We start from the raw sequence: 15,571 nt of genomic DNA on the forward strand, positions 1-15,571 counted from the left end.
TGGTTTGCATCAGTTCACAGCTTAACGAAAAAGTTGAAGGAAATCTATTCCTTTTTTCTATCATTACCCATGCAAAACCAGCGCACCTTGGGACAGGCTCCGCACTCAGAAGCACTCACCACCGCCCACACTGCGGCCACCACGTAGCCTCGCCGCCCTGGGGCACACGGCGGTGCGGGCAGACTCCCCAGAGGTCCCTTACTCCCCCCACCCCACAGCTGCCCCACCACCCTCTGCGGCACGCCTTGCCCAGGCCACCTCCTTCTGCCCGCTCCGGGGCCCCCGCGGGGCTCCCCCTGCCCGCATACAGGCACCGCCCCCGGCGGACGCTGTGCCGCCCCCTCGGCGGCCCGGGGCTATGAGGTGGCTGTCGGCAGCGGGCGGGAGTGATGGCGGCGGAGCGGGACGTGTTTGTGAGAGCCCGGGGCAGGACCTTGACCGCCTTCCGCCAAGGTACGCGCCTCGGTGCCTGCGCCGAAAGGGGAGAGCCGGGCGGAACCTCAGCATAAGGCTGCAGTGCTGGCGGGCGCTGTTATCGCAACGCAGCCGAGCGGGAGGGGCGTGCGGAAGGGAGGCCTGCGGATTTCCCTGGCGGGAGCCGGGGGAGGATTACTGCCGAGGAGCGGGAGGTGTGGGACAGCCTACATCTCCCTACACCTGGGGGAACCGGGTCAGGACCTTGAACCTTCTGCCGGCTCCAGCAAGCCTGTGATGGGGATTTTCCTGCTAGGGAGAGCAGCCGGCACTGGGCGTGCTGCTGCTGGGCGGCGGGGGCTCGGTTGAGAGCGGAGCTGTGGCAGCCTGCTCCCCCTTGTCCCTCCCCTACTCTCCTCCTGCTCTGTTTGGCGCTCCAGGACGTGCCCAACTTTGTCAGCACGGTAGCTGGAGCGCAGAGGCCCGTTGAAGCGTTTGGTCCCGCAGTCTCGCCCGTCCGCAGGGCCGGCGTTCCGGCGGCCGTAGAGGTGCCAGCAGTGAGCACCGGTTTCGTTTTAAAATACTTGTCAGTGTTGCTAAACCCGATCTCCGTCGTTCGTGAAATTGGTGGTGCCAAGCCCATACTACGTGTACCTATAGGGGTCACTTAACATGGTACAACTGCCTCATTGTTTATGTTACTCAAATGGAAGGCAGGTCCCGTAACAGATGCAACTATGTAAGATCCTCGTTTCTTCAAGATGCTTCAGCTTCCCTTAGGGTGGAGGTCAGCAGCTGATTGCTCCCCTGGTGCTTCCAAGCTCTGCAGAGACAGCACTGTAAACTTCCTTGGCTGGTAGTGCCGGAGTATAAATCGGCTCCGTACGAGATGTGCTTCTGGACTGTCCTCCCCCCAGGTCGATAAGGTATCGAGGCCTCTGCGAAGCCAAAGACTGCAGCCTCTTGCTGGCTGCTGGTTCTTGTCTTGCAGCTGGACCAAGAGAGGAATATGTTGAATGTATGTATGTATCTCATGTGCTTGTAAAGTTCTCCCAGTGGAGGTTCTGCAGTGGGCCTAGGTTTTTCAAGTGCATAACTATCTCTGTTAGGAAACCTTTTCATATTGCCACACATGGAAGGTATTTCATGTCTTTGTGTTTTCTTGACAAATTGTATGGTTTGGTAAGGTGGGCAAGCCTATTTAATCCCAACAATTTAAGGGTATTTTCTTGAGTTTCATAGGAAATATTTGCCTTTGCTTGTTGCCAAATAAAGAAAAATCAACTCTGAGCATGTGAAGTATGTGTATACAGTCATTCTGGCAACCTATTAATTGCAGATGGTGTGGTGGATTGGGAACAGAATGCCTAGCATTTGTTGAGGGGACAGATGGCAGACAAGCCATCTAGTTATATCAGCTGTATAGTGAAATTGTAACAAAAGGAGTGTTTGATGGCAGTGTAACGATTTCTGAACACCAGCTTTATCAAAGTGCTACTTAAAAATTGCTTTAAACATGGAAGAAAAAAATGTAATTTGGGTCTCTGTTTTCCAGGTGTTTTTCCTCAAGTGTCCTTGTGTGGTGTTCTTTAAATATTAATTAAGACTTTTCTTACCAATTGGTGGTTTTAATCTTGTCCGTGACTTTTTAGGCTGTGGTAGTGTAGCTGCTATCTTCAGGAACACTGCTGTCTTCAGGAACACAAATTATTTCTTTGTCAATAATTTACTTGGCTCTTTTGTAAGAGGATAAAGTTCAACACAACCTTCTAGTAACTAAATGATCAGTAAAAAAAAAACCCAAACCCAGAATTAAGGGCTGATGAAACTGAGGCAAATTTTATTGCAGTTTAAAGTGAAAGTATTATCTGTGTTTTGCTGGTTTTCTGAGTCTTTAAGTTTTAGTGCTTTTGTTAAGCTGGTAGCTGCACAAGACATTTATTACCACTGGTATGGCTTGGCACTGTTTTCTTTTAAATTTGAGAGTCACTACTGAAAGCTTGATTTCCTTTTTTTTTTTCCTTACTACCCTTTCTGCAAATCACTGTCCCACACCTGATCCCCTAATAGGAATTTGTTCAGTCTGCTTTCATATGTGGAGCTTATACCTGTAACCTGCTTTAATCTGCTCTTGGTATGTGATGTGTGAATCAGAAGGTCAAGGTTAGTGATCTAAGTTATTCATGTAATTAGTGGAGTGTAGTAAAAAACAGTGCATAAATACCCTATTTCATTGGTAAGAAACCTTTGTATGCTCTGTCTTTAGTTTTTAAATATTTTTTTCTGTCTTTTCTATCCATGTGAAGTTGTGCTTCAGATGTCTGCTGCTAAGTGTGTTAGTATTTTAGTGAAGAAACAGGACTAAATGTTTGGGTAAATTCTGTTGTCACCACCCAAGAAGCCATGTTTGGATTTTTTCGGTTTGGTTTTTGTCCCAAGTATGCAAGTATCATGTTGCACAAAGAAACTGTGAAAGCTTGTAAGCTTGTAGAGCACTTTTTTAAATTAACAGTGATAGTGCCATCAGCTTAATTGGTTGAGAAGTGTGTCTTTGAACCTCTCTTTTGGTAATTTTAGCTGATGATTCCAAAATCTTTATCTGCAGGAGGGCGATAACCAACATTGCATACTCAGTTCCACATGTGTTTTTATGTACCTCTCTTACCCCTCCCTTGCTGGTCTTTTGCAAATGTTTTTAAGTTTATTTAGTTGCTTCTTGTGTATTTCATTTTGCTGTGTTCTCTATCCCTTTCCTATCTCTGTTTTTGTGCCATTACTGAATGGTGAGGTGACATACTCCTAGAAGTATTTTTGTTCATATGAAGTTGGTGGTGTTTTTTCCCTGTGCTCTATCCTGCACTTTTCTACACTGCAGTTCATCTGCTTTCTTGAATAGCCTCTGTGTAAGAAAGTCTCTGCCCAGTTCTTCACAACCAGGCCAAATGGCAAGTTTCACTTCCTCAGTGTTCTGTTGCTGTGAAAGACTGGATTGAATCTGGAGAGCAGTACAGATTCTGGTGAGGATTTTGTCCATTTTTTTTCTTACTACTTTTTTATGCATGCGAGGATTTTCTTTTGTATTTCAAGACAGCTTGGTTTCCTTTAGAGTCTTTGGTAAGTAACTGTTGGATACCTCTTGGGGATGGTATCAGGTGATTTTTCCTTGTCTGTTTGAAAGCTGTCCATTACTTCTTTCTGAAGAATCAGTAAGTGCAGCCTTTGTGAAATTTCCAGTAACTTGCCTGTACAGTTGCCACTTTCGCAGTCAGTAGTTACCAGATTGCTCAGGAACCCTTTTAAATGTAGGTGTGATACAGGCTATCTTCCTGCTTTTCTGGTGCAAAGACAGTTTTAAGCAAGGGGTAAGTCCCCAGAGGACTAGCTGGTTTTTACTTTTGACTTCTCCTGTGGATGCCCCCTGATCTGAGTGGTTTGTTACTGTTCATGTCTATTTGTTGTATCATCTACTGTCATTTTGACTTGAGACAGATCTGATGCACTGCCTGTAAGGAAGAATTCTAGTGTTGGATCTTCACAAGTTCCTTCACAATAAACATGGATACAAAAATTTACATTGTTTTTCTGTTCTGCTTGTGCCTGCACCAGGGTGCATTTTGTATGTCATTAGCCTTAATGAGTGTCTGGCAGGCTACCTGCTCCTAATTCCTCTAAAAATGGCTTTGATTTTTCAGATTCATGCTATTTCCAGTTCTCTTTCTTTAAACTCATACTTCTTGGACTTTTTCATCTAACCTTCCAGTTTAGGAAACTTTTTCTGTTTTATTTGGATGCCTTAGCTTTTTGAAGGATGCTGCCCTACTCTAACTAAAGTCCTTATGGCTGTTGTTTATGTTGTTTAGGCAGTCTTGATTCCTTTTGGTCTTTCTGAAGTTCTCAGTAAATGTGGTGCATATGGTCTGAGTCTCTGAGATAGTGTCTTTGAATAGTTTCCATGCTGCCTTCAAGGATTTTTGCACTTTTAAAGAGCATCGTAATTACATATAATTCGCCTTCCTTTGAAATTAAATACAGCCGCAGTTGATTTCTTATTTTTTCTTGCTTTCACATGAGTGTAGGATCTTGGCACATTATGATTACTGTTCTAGAGCTCTTCAACAGTAGTATTTTTGAGCAGTGATCAGAAATGCTTCCCAGCTAGCATATACCATTCCCAGTGCTGTCTCCAGTTCTTGTATGAATTAGGCAAATTTTTATGTGGGTTTTGAACAACTTTCTGTGACTTCACCTTGTCATTATGCAAGACACCCCCTTTCACACCTACAGTCCTGGCCTGTAAAGTTTCTGCAGTGAGTTTACATGTTAAATCTGGGGCTGGCGTAAAGACATGACTAGAGTTTAGCATTCTGTAGCCTCAGTACAAATAAACTATCTGAGGGGGCATTTGCTACCTTGATAGTTATCTAAGAAGTTTACAAGTGTATCTTTTCAAAACAGTCTAAGTTATTTGAAAAGCTGTTTTCTGTCAGTGTTCCTCCTGGTGTTATCTGTGTAGCTTTAGGTCCAGTGCACCTAATTTATACAAGACCTAATCTTTTAAAAGGTTTTATTTTCTCTCTGGAAAATTTATGTTGGTACTGGTTTTGAGGGTTTGTGTTGGTTTTTTTTCCTCTGATGCATAAAAATTGCGCCTTCCAATAGTGGTATCTTTGTAGTCTCTCAGGTACACGTGGAAAATATAGCTGAAATGAATGCATATTTCATTAGATTGAAATCCAATGGACATACAGACAATAATGATGGTGGTTTTGAATCCATAGTTATTGATATTGCTTTGATATTAAACAAGGAATTATTAAGGATTATTAAGATTTAGTGCAAGTCCTTCATTGTTTTTCAAACTCTTCCAGGACTGAGAGTTTACCTTTAAAGATAAACTGCAAAACAATTGCAAGGAAAAGGTTTTTGCCTTTTGTGTTATCTGTGGTGTATAAATACTGCCTTCACTGAGAAGATTCCATTTTCCTTCTGCCTGTAGCCTCTTTAGAAAACTAAGGTTGTGTTCCTTATAAACCAAGGTTACTTAGAAAAAGTCACAGTCATGGTTTGTAAGCAGAGACAGCTACGGGCAGGGAACCATGTACTTATTTCTGCTATTTTCTGATCTTTCAGAGAAGTGAATGCCCCTGGCAAACCCAATATGAGCATGAGGGAATTTTTGTATTCATTGCTGTTCAAGATATACTGAGCAAGCACTAGGTGTGTGTCTGTGTCTATTCTTTTCTGCTACAATAGTGTCTATAGAGAGACTATGGACAGGAATAGCTTTCCATAACTGATTTATATCCATGGAATGCTGTAGACTGCAGAGTTAAAAGACAACCAATGTACTTTCAGAAAAATCCCACAAGGGAAATACTGCAATCCCACCAGTGTTATGTGGCTGTCAGAGGCCAGCTTGCAGTGCTTTATATGAACAATCTTTCTATAAGTGTGTTTGTGATTCTTTGAAGGAGGGGAGAGATTAAGGCAAGCAAAAGGGGAAGAAATACAGGCACAGCATGGTATTAGCTTTTGTCCTCTAGAAAGGTGACGTTTAGCATAACCCAGCTATGTCCTTGAATTGTCTTTTTGCACATGATCACAATACATGGCTGAGGTTTTCTCTTGTGAATTGCTGCTGACTACTTTGGCCCTTCACAATTAATCTTTAGATAAAATTAGACACTGGAACCGTTTTTCAGCCTATGCTACTAAAAATACATTGCATTGATCCTCTCTACTTCAGCATGCATGGGAGCAGAAAAAGAGTGGGAAGCTAATGAAACTGAGGCAAACAACATGTTCTGAAGCTGGACTTCTGTGGTGATCAGCTGTGCAGCTCTTAAGGAGGCCTGGAAACAAAAAATATTTGGAATAGGAGTTTTGTGTGGCTTAATGTGTAGAGCAGCTTCACAGATACCATTTGTCCTTCAGAAATGGAAACCGTATATACATCAGTTGCCTGAGAAACCTGTTGACTTTTGTCTGGCATTTGTGTTTTACTGCTGTTGTAAATTGGAGTTTCAAACAGCCTCTCTGCTCATAGGGTGTAAGAGCCAATTTTCAGGCATTCTCAGCTCTGCTCAAGTTTGCACTGCAAAAAATTGTTTATTGAATCCTAATCTTCTGTTGCTTTACCTACCATGCACTTTGTCTAATCCAGCTGTATAGCTCATCTAATGGCTGAAGGATGCCTTTGATGACATTCCCATAAAAGCTGTTGCACGCTACATTTGAAGGTAAGATAGCAACTGTGTGTGCTTTTTAATTGAAACCTTTTGGAGTAGCATCTAGTACCTGGATTATGACTAGATAATCACTGCAAAACCAGCTGTTCCCCCTCCTACCACTTGTGGCCAATGCTGTTTGTTATAAAACTTCTGCTAGACTTTGGCATTCCCCTAGCGTAGCAATAGAGTGATTCGTCTGAACACTCTTAGGATTCACTGTAAAGTCCAAACGAGTGGCTAAAAGATTTTTTTGTGGTGCCTTACTTACGGCTTAAGCAGACGAGGTTTATTTGGACGGCCTACAGTAGCTGTTCTGCTTGAGGGAGCTAACATGCAGCTGGCAAGGGGAAGGAGTAGGGTACAGTGTTTGGTGATTACCTGAACAGAATCCATTGATATATAATTTAAGATTCAGGTAAAAGCCTTTTGCATACACCTATGGCAGTGGAAGGTGCTTTTCACATTGCAATCCTCTTACCATTCTGGTCTGTTGAAAGAGCACTTGTGCAGGCGTTCTCCTGGGGGTTTAAGCAAAATTAGCCAGATTGCACTAATTGCAACCCTGTAAACTTTAGCTGGAGGCTTTGCGCAGGTACTTGCATAAAATCCTCTGCAGACAGACCAGTGAGGGCAGTTAAGAGTTAATTCCCAGCTGAGCTGAATACAGAACGGTTTTAAGAGCTAAGGCAGGTGCAGATTTATACCAGTGCTGCTGTTGTATCAATACAACTCATTTCATGATGGGAGGGGCGTTGGAACTAGATGATCTTAAGGTCCTTTCCAACCCTAACTATTCTATGATTCTACGATTCTGTGATAGTCTGCTTTTATTTATAGTACTTTATAGTAATTGAAACACATTCCTGGTAACCAAAAAATTAAGCTGTAAGTTTAAACTGAGTGTTCATATTTTATTTTTTCCCCACTTACTCCTTTGGTTTGTGGGGAACAAAAATCAGGAAGTAGTAAATTAAATCAGTAATTACCACTTGATAAGGGATAAGCTAGTGGAATTTGGTTTAAGTACTAGGTTTACTTGTTTTAAATAGGGTTTCTAGCTGGAGTGATCCAATAACAAGACAAAGGTAGAAAATACTTATTTAACCTTACTGTTATTTTTTGTAATTACTTGATAATAGTTACTGAATTATCTAAGGCCAGCTAGTTAGATGAGCGTTTTGAGTAAATGTTACTTATGTAGCCCTGATTCCCGGATCTTTTATGTTGTCCCTGCTTCGCCTTCTTCATTTTCTCTTTTGCTTTCCTACAGGAGAATATAGCATATACCTCTGCATCATTTTCAGTTCCTTTCTTTCTTCACCTCCTGTCTCTTTCCTTTTCTCCCCACTCTTCTTCACCTCCACCCCTGCATCTTCTGTTTCTCCTTTCTTCTGCCACTTCTTGATTCTGTGTACTGAACTTCTCTTTTCAAATTCATCTTTTTGGTCTCTCTCTCTCTGCCTCACATGACCATCACTCACCCACTCAAACCAGAGCATCTGTGCACAGTCTTGGAAATATTCAGGTACTGTAAATCTAGAGAGCTACTCTATTGGCATGAGTATAAGGCAGCGGGGGAAATACTCATGAAGCATGTATTAGAACAGCCCCTGGTCTGGCTTTGCAACCCTGCATCAGCTCTGCATGGTCCCTGACAATGTATTGTCTTCTGGCCAGACTTCTGTCTAATCGAGCATTACATGTGAAGCTCCTCGTAACCTGGGACCTTGTCCAGTCCTGCCTGACAGCTACTTGCCTGCTTCAGGCCCTCCCACTGCCTTTGGCCACCAGACACCATCCCTTGGGCTCGAGAAAGGGAAGTTCAGTATGTCCAGATTTGAAACACAGCCTTTGAGAACAAAGACTAGCTGTCTTTTCAAAGTAGCTCCTGTAAAAATAAACAGATAAATGTATATTTTACTGAAAAAATACTGGCTTTAGATTAATCAATACAAGATTTTGCTCAACATTGGTTATCAATACTGTCTGCTAGGTTGCTGGGAAAGGGAAGATGCCATTTTCACAGAATCACAGAATCCCAAGGGTTGGAAGGGACCTCAAGAGATCGTCTGGTCCAACCCCCCTGCAAGAGCAGGGTAACCTAGAGTACATCACACAGGAACTTGGCCAGGCGGGCCTTGAATATCTCCAGTGTGGGATTTGAGCTTTCTTTCCATTTAGTGAGTGTGAGGGTTGTGCCAGTCCTTCAAACTCCTTTTTTCAGTTTGATTTTGTATAGGTCACAAAGGATTTCAGGTACAAGCTTTCTTTACTGATCTCTTTTTTCCATAGCTTTCCACTTACAAAAACTGTAAGTTGATTTCTCTGCCCAGTGCCTTTAATGCAACATGTAAGCTGGTTTTTATGGCAGTCGTGTTTTGCCATGCAAGGCATAAAATAAAAACCTAAATTACTTTGTGTTATTCAGCTGGTTCCATAAGGCTTCTATTGCAAACTCCTGGAGAGATGGATCATTTAACTTTTCTAAGTAAGTTATGTAATTGGAAATGTTAATTTCATTTCAGAATTAAAAGCTAATGAGTGGCTAAAAGTTTCTATCCATAAAATACATGATAATTATTTAGATTGAGGCAATGCTGGTATAAATTAACAGTGTTAACAGATTATAAATAATTTTGCTCAGAAATTCAATGTTATCTTAGTCAAATGTAGAAGCTTACATTTGGCAAAATGATCTGATGCCATAGCAACAGATGACAATTACAAACAGCATCCAGGGATTGTCCACATTTCTTCTTCTTCACCCAGCCTGTCCATATCATGGTGCAAGAGATGAATTATGACATCTATTTTCTAACCTTCCTTAAAAGAAATATTCCTCTCTTCTTGCAAAGTAAGAAGTTCCAGTTATAGGTCACTCAAAAGAAAAGCAAAAGTAGATCCATGTGCTGGACGTATACTTGCTTATGCACTGTTATTGGAAGATAGTTTTGCCTCAAGCTGTATTTCAGGCCAGACTGACATAATATGTGAATATATTTATGGATTATGTTTTAATTTGAAATAATTTCCTGTATCACTTTTTTAGATTCAACTATAGATTGATGCAGTTAGTGAATTTTTAACAGTTTAAATGCTGTTTTTGGGTTTTTTTTTAAACAGTAACACCAAATGTATTAAGCCAAATACAGCAGTCAAAACTGGCTGCAAATGAATGCATTTAGGCAGCTGGAGAAACCACCGTGTACTCATGTTTGTACTTTAATTCCAAGTTGAGACCTAAGTCTAGGAAACAGGATGCTGGTATATGGTTTTAATTTGTAGCCAACTGTTGCTTTATTTGCCAGGTCTTGAGATAACGTTTTTCTTAATGCGCTTCTGTTCTTAAATATTACACTTCCTTTGCAGCAATACAAATTCTTTCTACACTGACTCTACCAGTGGAAGTTTGTTCCTGAGTTCTCACTTTTTTACCATAGATCTTGGAGCTATTGTGGCACTTCTAAATTAGGATTTTTATGGTTGATGCTAGTTCTGGTGTTGCTCGATTTTGTGTTTGCTGACCTTGGTTGTTTTGAGTGGCTTCAGTTCTAACTCCTAAGAATGTGCTACATCCAGCTTCTCTCTAAAAATATAAGAACAAAAAGAATTTGACTCTTAATAATTATGGACAAGTCTCCTGGAATTAAAAAATATGAAAAGTTTTCTGTATGTTTTAACTTGTTAATTAAAGAAGCAATAATAGGAGTCTCAAAAGAATCAGCTAAAGTCTAATGTTATACACTTGTGCTATGTTATAGTCTTGTAATTTCCAGCACTATTTGCTGAATTCTTCACATACTTTTCCTTTAATCAGTCTGTAATTACCATGTAGTCTAATTAGATTAATATACTTTCATTTATTGCAGCTACCCATTAGAGAAAAATCTTGTACTTCTGCCTTTATATTTGTCCTTTATGAATGACACCAGAATTCTGTACCTTCATTAAAGCAGCCTCAGCTTACTTAGGTGAAGAGCAGATAATTTAATGGTGCATGGAAAGTTGCAATCTCTTTATAAGTTTCTGTAGTGCTTAACTGCTTTTTTTTTTTTTCTTTTTATCTTTTTAGATGATGAGTACCAATGGAAAGGGCCCTTCTACTTCATCCAAGGAGCAGATCCTCAGTTTGGACTGATGAAAGCTTGGGCAGTTGGAGACACTAACAATGGAGATGATGAATGGGGAGAAGAAACCAAATTAGCAGAGCAAGCAGTGCAGGCCATTAACAAGCTAAATCCTAAACCCAAGTTCTTTGTGTTGTGTGGAGACCTTATCCATGGAATGCCAGGTAAGGCAGTTAAAAGTGCAGAATGGGTTTTCTCTGTATTTCAGGTGGGCAGCAAGACTCATTTAATTTCCTTGACTTCAGAACGTTCTTTCATAGGATTTGGCATTTTAGTGTTTGGGGAAAAATGTGGCCTTTGTACATGATTCTTGGGATGTTATTCTGATTTCTTCATCTGACTTCCTGTGTCATTCACTTTAGGGGTGTACTTTGGTTAGTTTGTTGCTTTCTTTTCAATAGGCCTGAGGAAATTTTCCTTGAAATAGAAGCCTGAAAGAACATGCATTAAAGTAATTTCTTCTAAACAAATATCTTTTAGAAGACTTAACAGGGACTCTAGCCATTGGGGAAAAGCAGTGCCAAGAATAAAAACTAGTATGGCTTTTTGAGTACCTAAACTGGGTTAAGCTCAGAATTCTCTGGCTTTCTAATAAGTTCAACTGCTTCAATACTTTATTCTTAAAATGCTAGAAATCAGCAAAATCAAGATTTAGCATTCTGTCCTCTTGCTGCGGGACTCGGAGGTCAGTGTGTGTCTGTATACAGTCAGAGGAAGAACAACAGACTAGGAAGGTGGGTTACAAAGTTTAACAGTTACAACTTTAAAACTCTCTATTTTAGGAAGATAAATACTCTTCCTGGAAGTGAAAGAAAAATCGATGTTGCCAGTTGACAGGTGTTCTGAAAAGCAGGTCTAAGCACAGTGTCTTCCATTTCTTAGCCTTGGTAAGAAGCAGAGTTGCAGACAGCCTCTGCTATGTAGCTGACAGCACAATCTACCGAGTAAGCTTGGAAATACGGAGGCCTGTATGCATTTTGCTCTGCTCTGCTTTGTACTGCACTTGCACCTGGAGTGATTCTTCCCAGCTCTGGTTTTCACAGCAAGGTTTTGAGCTTGTTATAGACCTTTCAATAATTCTTTAAGTGTCCTACAAAGTGGATTTTAAAACCTCAGCTGTCAAGTTGGTTGACATTATGGGAACTTGATGATCTTAAGGTCCTTTCCAACCCTAACTATTCTATGATTCTATGAATGGAAGAATTCCCATATGAGAGAATGGGGATTCTTGTCAATGGGGTTGACAAGGGGGAATGGCTTTAAACTGACAGAGGGGAGATTTAGATATCAAGTGGAAGTTCTTCCCTATGGGGGTGGTGAGGCGCTGGCACAGGTTGCCCAGAAAAGCTGTGTCTGCCCCATCCCTGCCAGTGTTCAAGGCCAGGTTGGATGGGGCTTGGAGCAATCTAGTCTAGGGGAACGTGCCCCTGCCTGGGGCAAGGAGTTGAAATGAGATGCTGTTCAAGGTCCCTTCCAACCCAAACTTTTCAGTGTTTCTATGATTATTTATAGGCTACAGACTTTCGTTTGACCAGAAGACAATTCTAGTAATACAGTCTGAAAGTGTAAAAACGAACATATTTAATCTTGATCCGTTGATTTTGGAAGTGCAGGTTTAACCCAGAATCATAAAATAATCTCTTCCTAAAATATCTGGCATTCCTATATCAGAGTTTTAATAAGTATTTCAATTAGGACTTTTAATCTGTGTAAGTGTTCCAGTTATGTTCTCTTCAGTATCCCTTGTAAGAGGAAGAAAATTCAGGACAAATAGTATGTACAGTACATCTTACTGAAAAGGATCTTTCAGTCACAGATCTGATTAACCCAGAAAGTTAATTTCATTTTACCTGAATATTTCTCGAAGGCTCATAAACCAGTGCAAAGTCTTTTATAGACTTTTGTCTATATTGACTTCAAGCAATATGTTTATAAGGCTTTTCCACTGATAGAGGTTAAGTGCATACTACAGCAAGACAGCAGTCTTCTGACTTCCACTGGGTACCGAATGGTGGGATACAATAAATAACAGCATTGCATGTGGCAGGTTTTATGTTGTTTTTTCTAGTAATGAATCTCTGTAGTTATTATTGTCCGTTTTACCAGGGTACATCTCACACTTTAGTAATATTTTAAATGCAAACCTGCCAAAGGTTTGCAAGACATCATCATATATTAATTTTGTTACTAAACATGTAAAAGAAACTGAACAGGTTGTACTGCTGTGAACACTTACCTTATGGGATGTATGTGCTGTGCATTGTATAAATATTTAAAGCTTCCTAGCACAATTTCCCAGAAACTGAAAGAACAAGAGGTCATTGCTCAATGATCTTAAGGGTCTTTTCTAGCCTAAAGCATTCTATGATTACCTCAGTTAAACCCATCATAATTTATTTCATCTAATAATTTCTTATTGATTAAAATTATGTTAATACTTTGCAAGCTTGTATTATCATGTAGTTATACAAAGTACTGAGGAAATGTACTACTAAAAGGAATTTCAGAGTATTCCACTGGAACAAGTATTTATTTCATTATCGCCTTTGTGTTTTAAGGGAAACTCTTGCTGTGCCATGAGTTGGCAAGCAAGCAAGTACAATTTAACAATTGTATATGTAAGTACACTTTTTCAGTCAGCTGTTTGTCTTCTTGTGTAAATTGCTCTTTGGTGCAGATACCTGTGGATTAACACTCTTTGGGTAGTCGCCTAGAAGGGTAGGAAGATATTTGATACAGCAAGGGAGACGGAATTCTAGAGTCAGAAAAATACTTTGTGGAAGATAAATCTAAATCTGCGTGTTTAAAAGAATTTGGATCAGCACTTCAAATTCTATGAATGTAGTTTTTGGATGTGAAACAATAGAATTTTCAAAGGACTTCTTTTGCTACCTTTTTCTCTTCTTCCTACCTTTTCCTTTTTTTTTTTGCTACCTTTAGCCTCTGGAATAGAAGGTTTTTCTAAATACAGAAAGAGCTAAAGAAAACTTAAAAGATATTTTAAAACAAGACAACTCACATCCTGTTTTAAAAATATCTTGTCAGTAAATATCTTGTAGGTTCTTTGGTTTGGCTTGCTCATAGCTGTTACTGTATGAGACATTGCAAGATGTTGGCATAAAGACGCCAAGATGTTGGCCTTGTAAGAACTTATTTGCTGCATATTCTTTTAGCAGAGTAGAAATCCTCTGATGTTAGAAATTTCCCACATTCCTTGCAGTGAAAGTTTTTTTTGAAGCACCGCAGTCACATTCTCCATTTTTTTGTGACATTCCATGCTGAACTCTAGGGATTGAGGTGACTTCCTTCTCGTGGAGGAATGAATTCTTAAATTTCTTCTCTTATATGGCTATGTGTCATATGGCACAAGTCTCTCTCCACTAACTCCAGCATAAATACTGTGTTTGAGATTTCATACTTTACATAATCCATGTAAACAATTATAACTTAAGGTGGAGACACAATGTGGTAAGAAACTATCAGCAGCCGATTAAACTCTTAAGAAAATTTTTAGAGTTCCATATCAAAATCAGAAGAGTAATACTGAAATTTGTCAACACTTAAATTATTTGTTACAACAAAAATTTGAAATTGTAAGAAGCCTTTTCTGCAATATTATATTAATGAAGAAGAGCAAACAAGGAATCAAGAATTTTTATAGCAAATAGCGTTTCAGGTAATTTGAATATAGGAATGTTTTCAAAATTGAAAACCAGTAGTAATATTTATTTTCCTGGAGTAATTTAAGTTTTTTGCTTTCCTAGCCAAGGATGTTTGGACCTACAGACCGTGTGTCTGTAGCAGAATGGTACTGGAATCATTTCAGACTTCTCTGCTGAGGAGTCTCTCCAAGAATGATTGCTGTGTCAGTTCCTTTACCATGTTATTTCAGGAAAATGAAGGATTAAAAATTCATACTTTCAGTAGTCAAAAATCAGAAGTTACATGAGACAAGACATTGATTTAAGTTTACTAGTTGTGAATATATCTTATTTAATGTCTCAAATTGCCTTTAAAATTGCTTTTGTATATTCTCTGTATTAGAAATGAAAACATCAGCATTAATGAAAGTGTGCCACAGTGACTATTGCAGCGTGGTTATTGAGGAGAAATATGATCAGCTGAAGTTCAGCTGTATTTTAAGATTCATTTGGCCAATGTCTGTCAAGTTTGTTGGATTATACTGCTTTATAATCCATGCCTGTCAATAGAAATGGGAAGGAGGGAACCCAGATCTTAACACATTTTATCATGGAGTATTAAGTGTAAAATTTATGATGGCTGTTTTAGAACATGTGCTGTAGCTGTTTAGCTGAAGCAATGTTGAAGTATTTTGCAAAGGAACTCCAAGAAATCTCAGAATTCCAGCAGCTAGGAGTGATGAACAGAATCCTGATCAGCTGGGAAGCAATCAGGCACAGCACTTGGAATCCATTACAGATGTCATTAGAGCAACAAAGTAATCAGTATCTTGGTATTTAGATGCTGATTAAAAGTAGTTTGTACTCTGAATATTATTTTCAGTAGTTTTCTTGATTACATAATCAAGAATATGGTATCTATTCCTGGTGGCACGAATACTGTGGTACATAATCAAGAATTTTAAGCAATACCTTATAGTGCAATTGAAAATACTTTCTATAAACTAGAAATTTGCACCTAGATACACCGTGATAATGAAAGGCTTACTGCTGAAGACGTATGTGTTGTGGTTTGAACCCAGTCAGACAGCTTGTTCACCCACTCCCCCCCTTCTTGCCCTTCCCCTACTCCTGGAAGGATGGAGAGGAGAATCAGAAA

General features: G+C 39.8%; 1 protein-coding gene across 3 annotated transcripts in view; it reads left to right on the plus strand.

The window, feature by feature from the left end:
- The first annotated feature begins 255 nt into the window (after nucleotides 1–255).
- Nucleotides 256–15,571, plus strand: part of CPPED1 (calcineurin like phosphoesterase domain containing 1) — a 48,876-nt gene continuing 33,560 nt past the window's right edge. The window contains exons 1-3 of one of the 3 annotated variants that reach the window (XM_061350635.1): nucleotides 326–453; nucleotides 10,514–10,615; nucleotides 10,717–10,935. In XM_061350635.1, the coding sequence (XP_061206619.1) occupies nucleotides 10,567–10,615; nucleotides 10,717–10,935 (268 nt within the window). In that variant the 5' untranslated portion in view covers nucleotides 326–453; nucleotides 10,514–10,566. Of the gene's footprint in view, nucleotides 454–7,570; nucleotides 8,170–10,513; nucleotides 10,616–10,716; nucleotides 10,936–15,571 lie in introns of those variants that run through there. The other 2 variants (XM_061350634.1, XM_061350636.1) reach the window with 2 other exon arrangements.

Source organism: Neopsephotus bourkii, unplaced genomic scaffold, assembly GCF_033783945.1.
Source record: "Neopsephotus bourkii isolate Nb327-2 ecotype Australia unplaced genomic scaffold, CSIRO-AGI_Nbou_v1 NB_533, whole genome shotgun sequence".
Taxonomy (NCBI): domain Eukaryota; kingdom Metazoa; phylum Chordata; class Aves; order Psittaciformes; family Psittacidae; genus Neopsephotus; species Neopsephotus bourkii.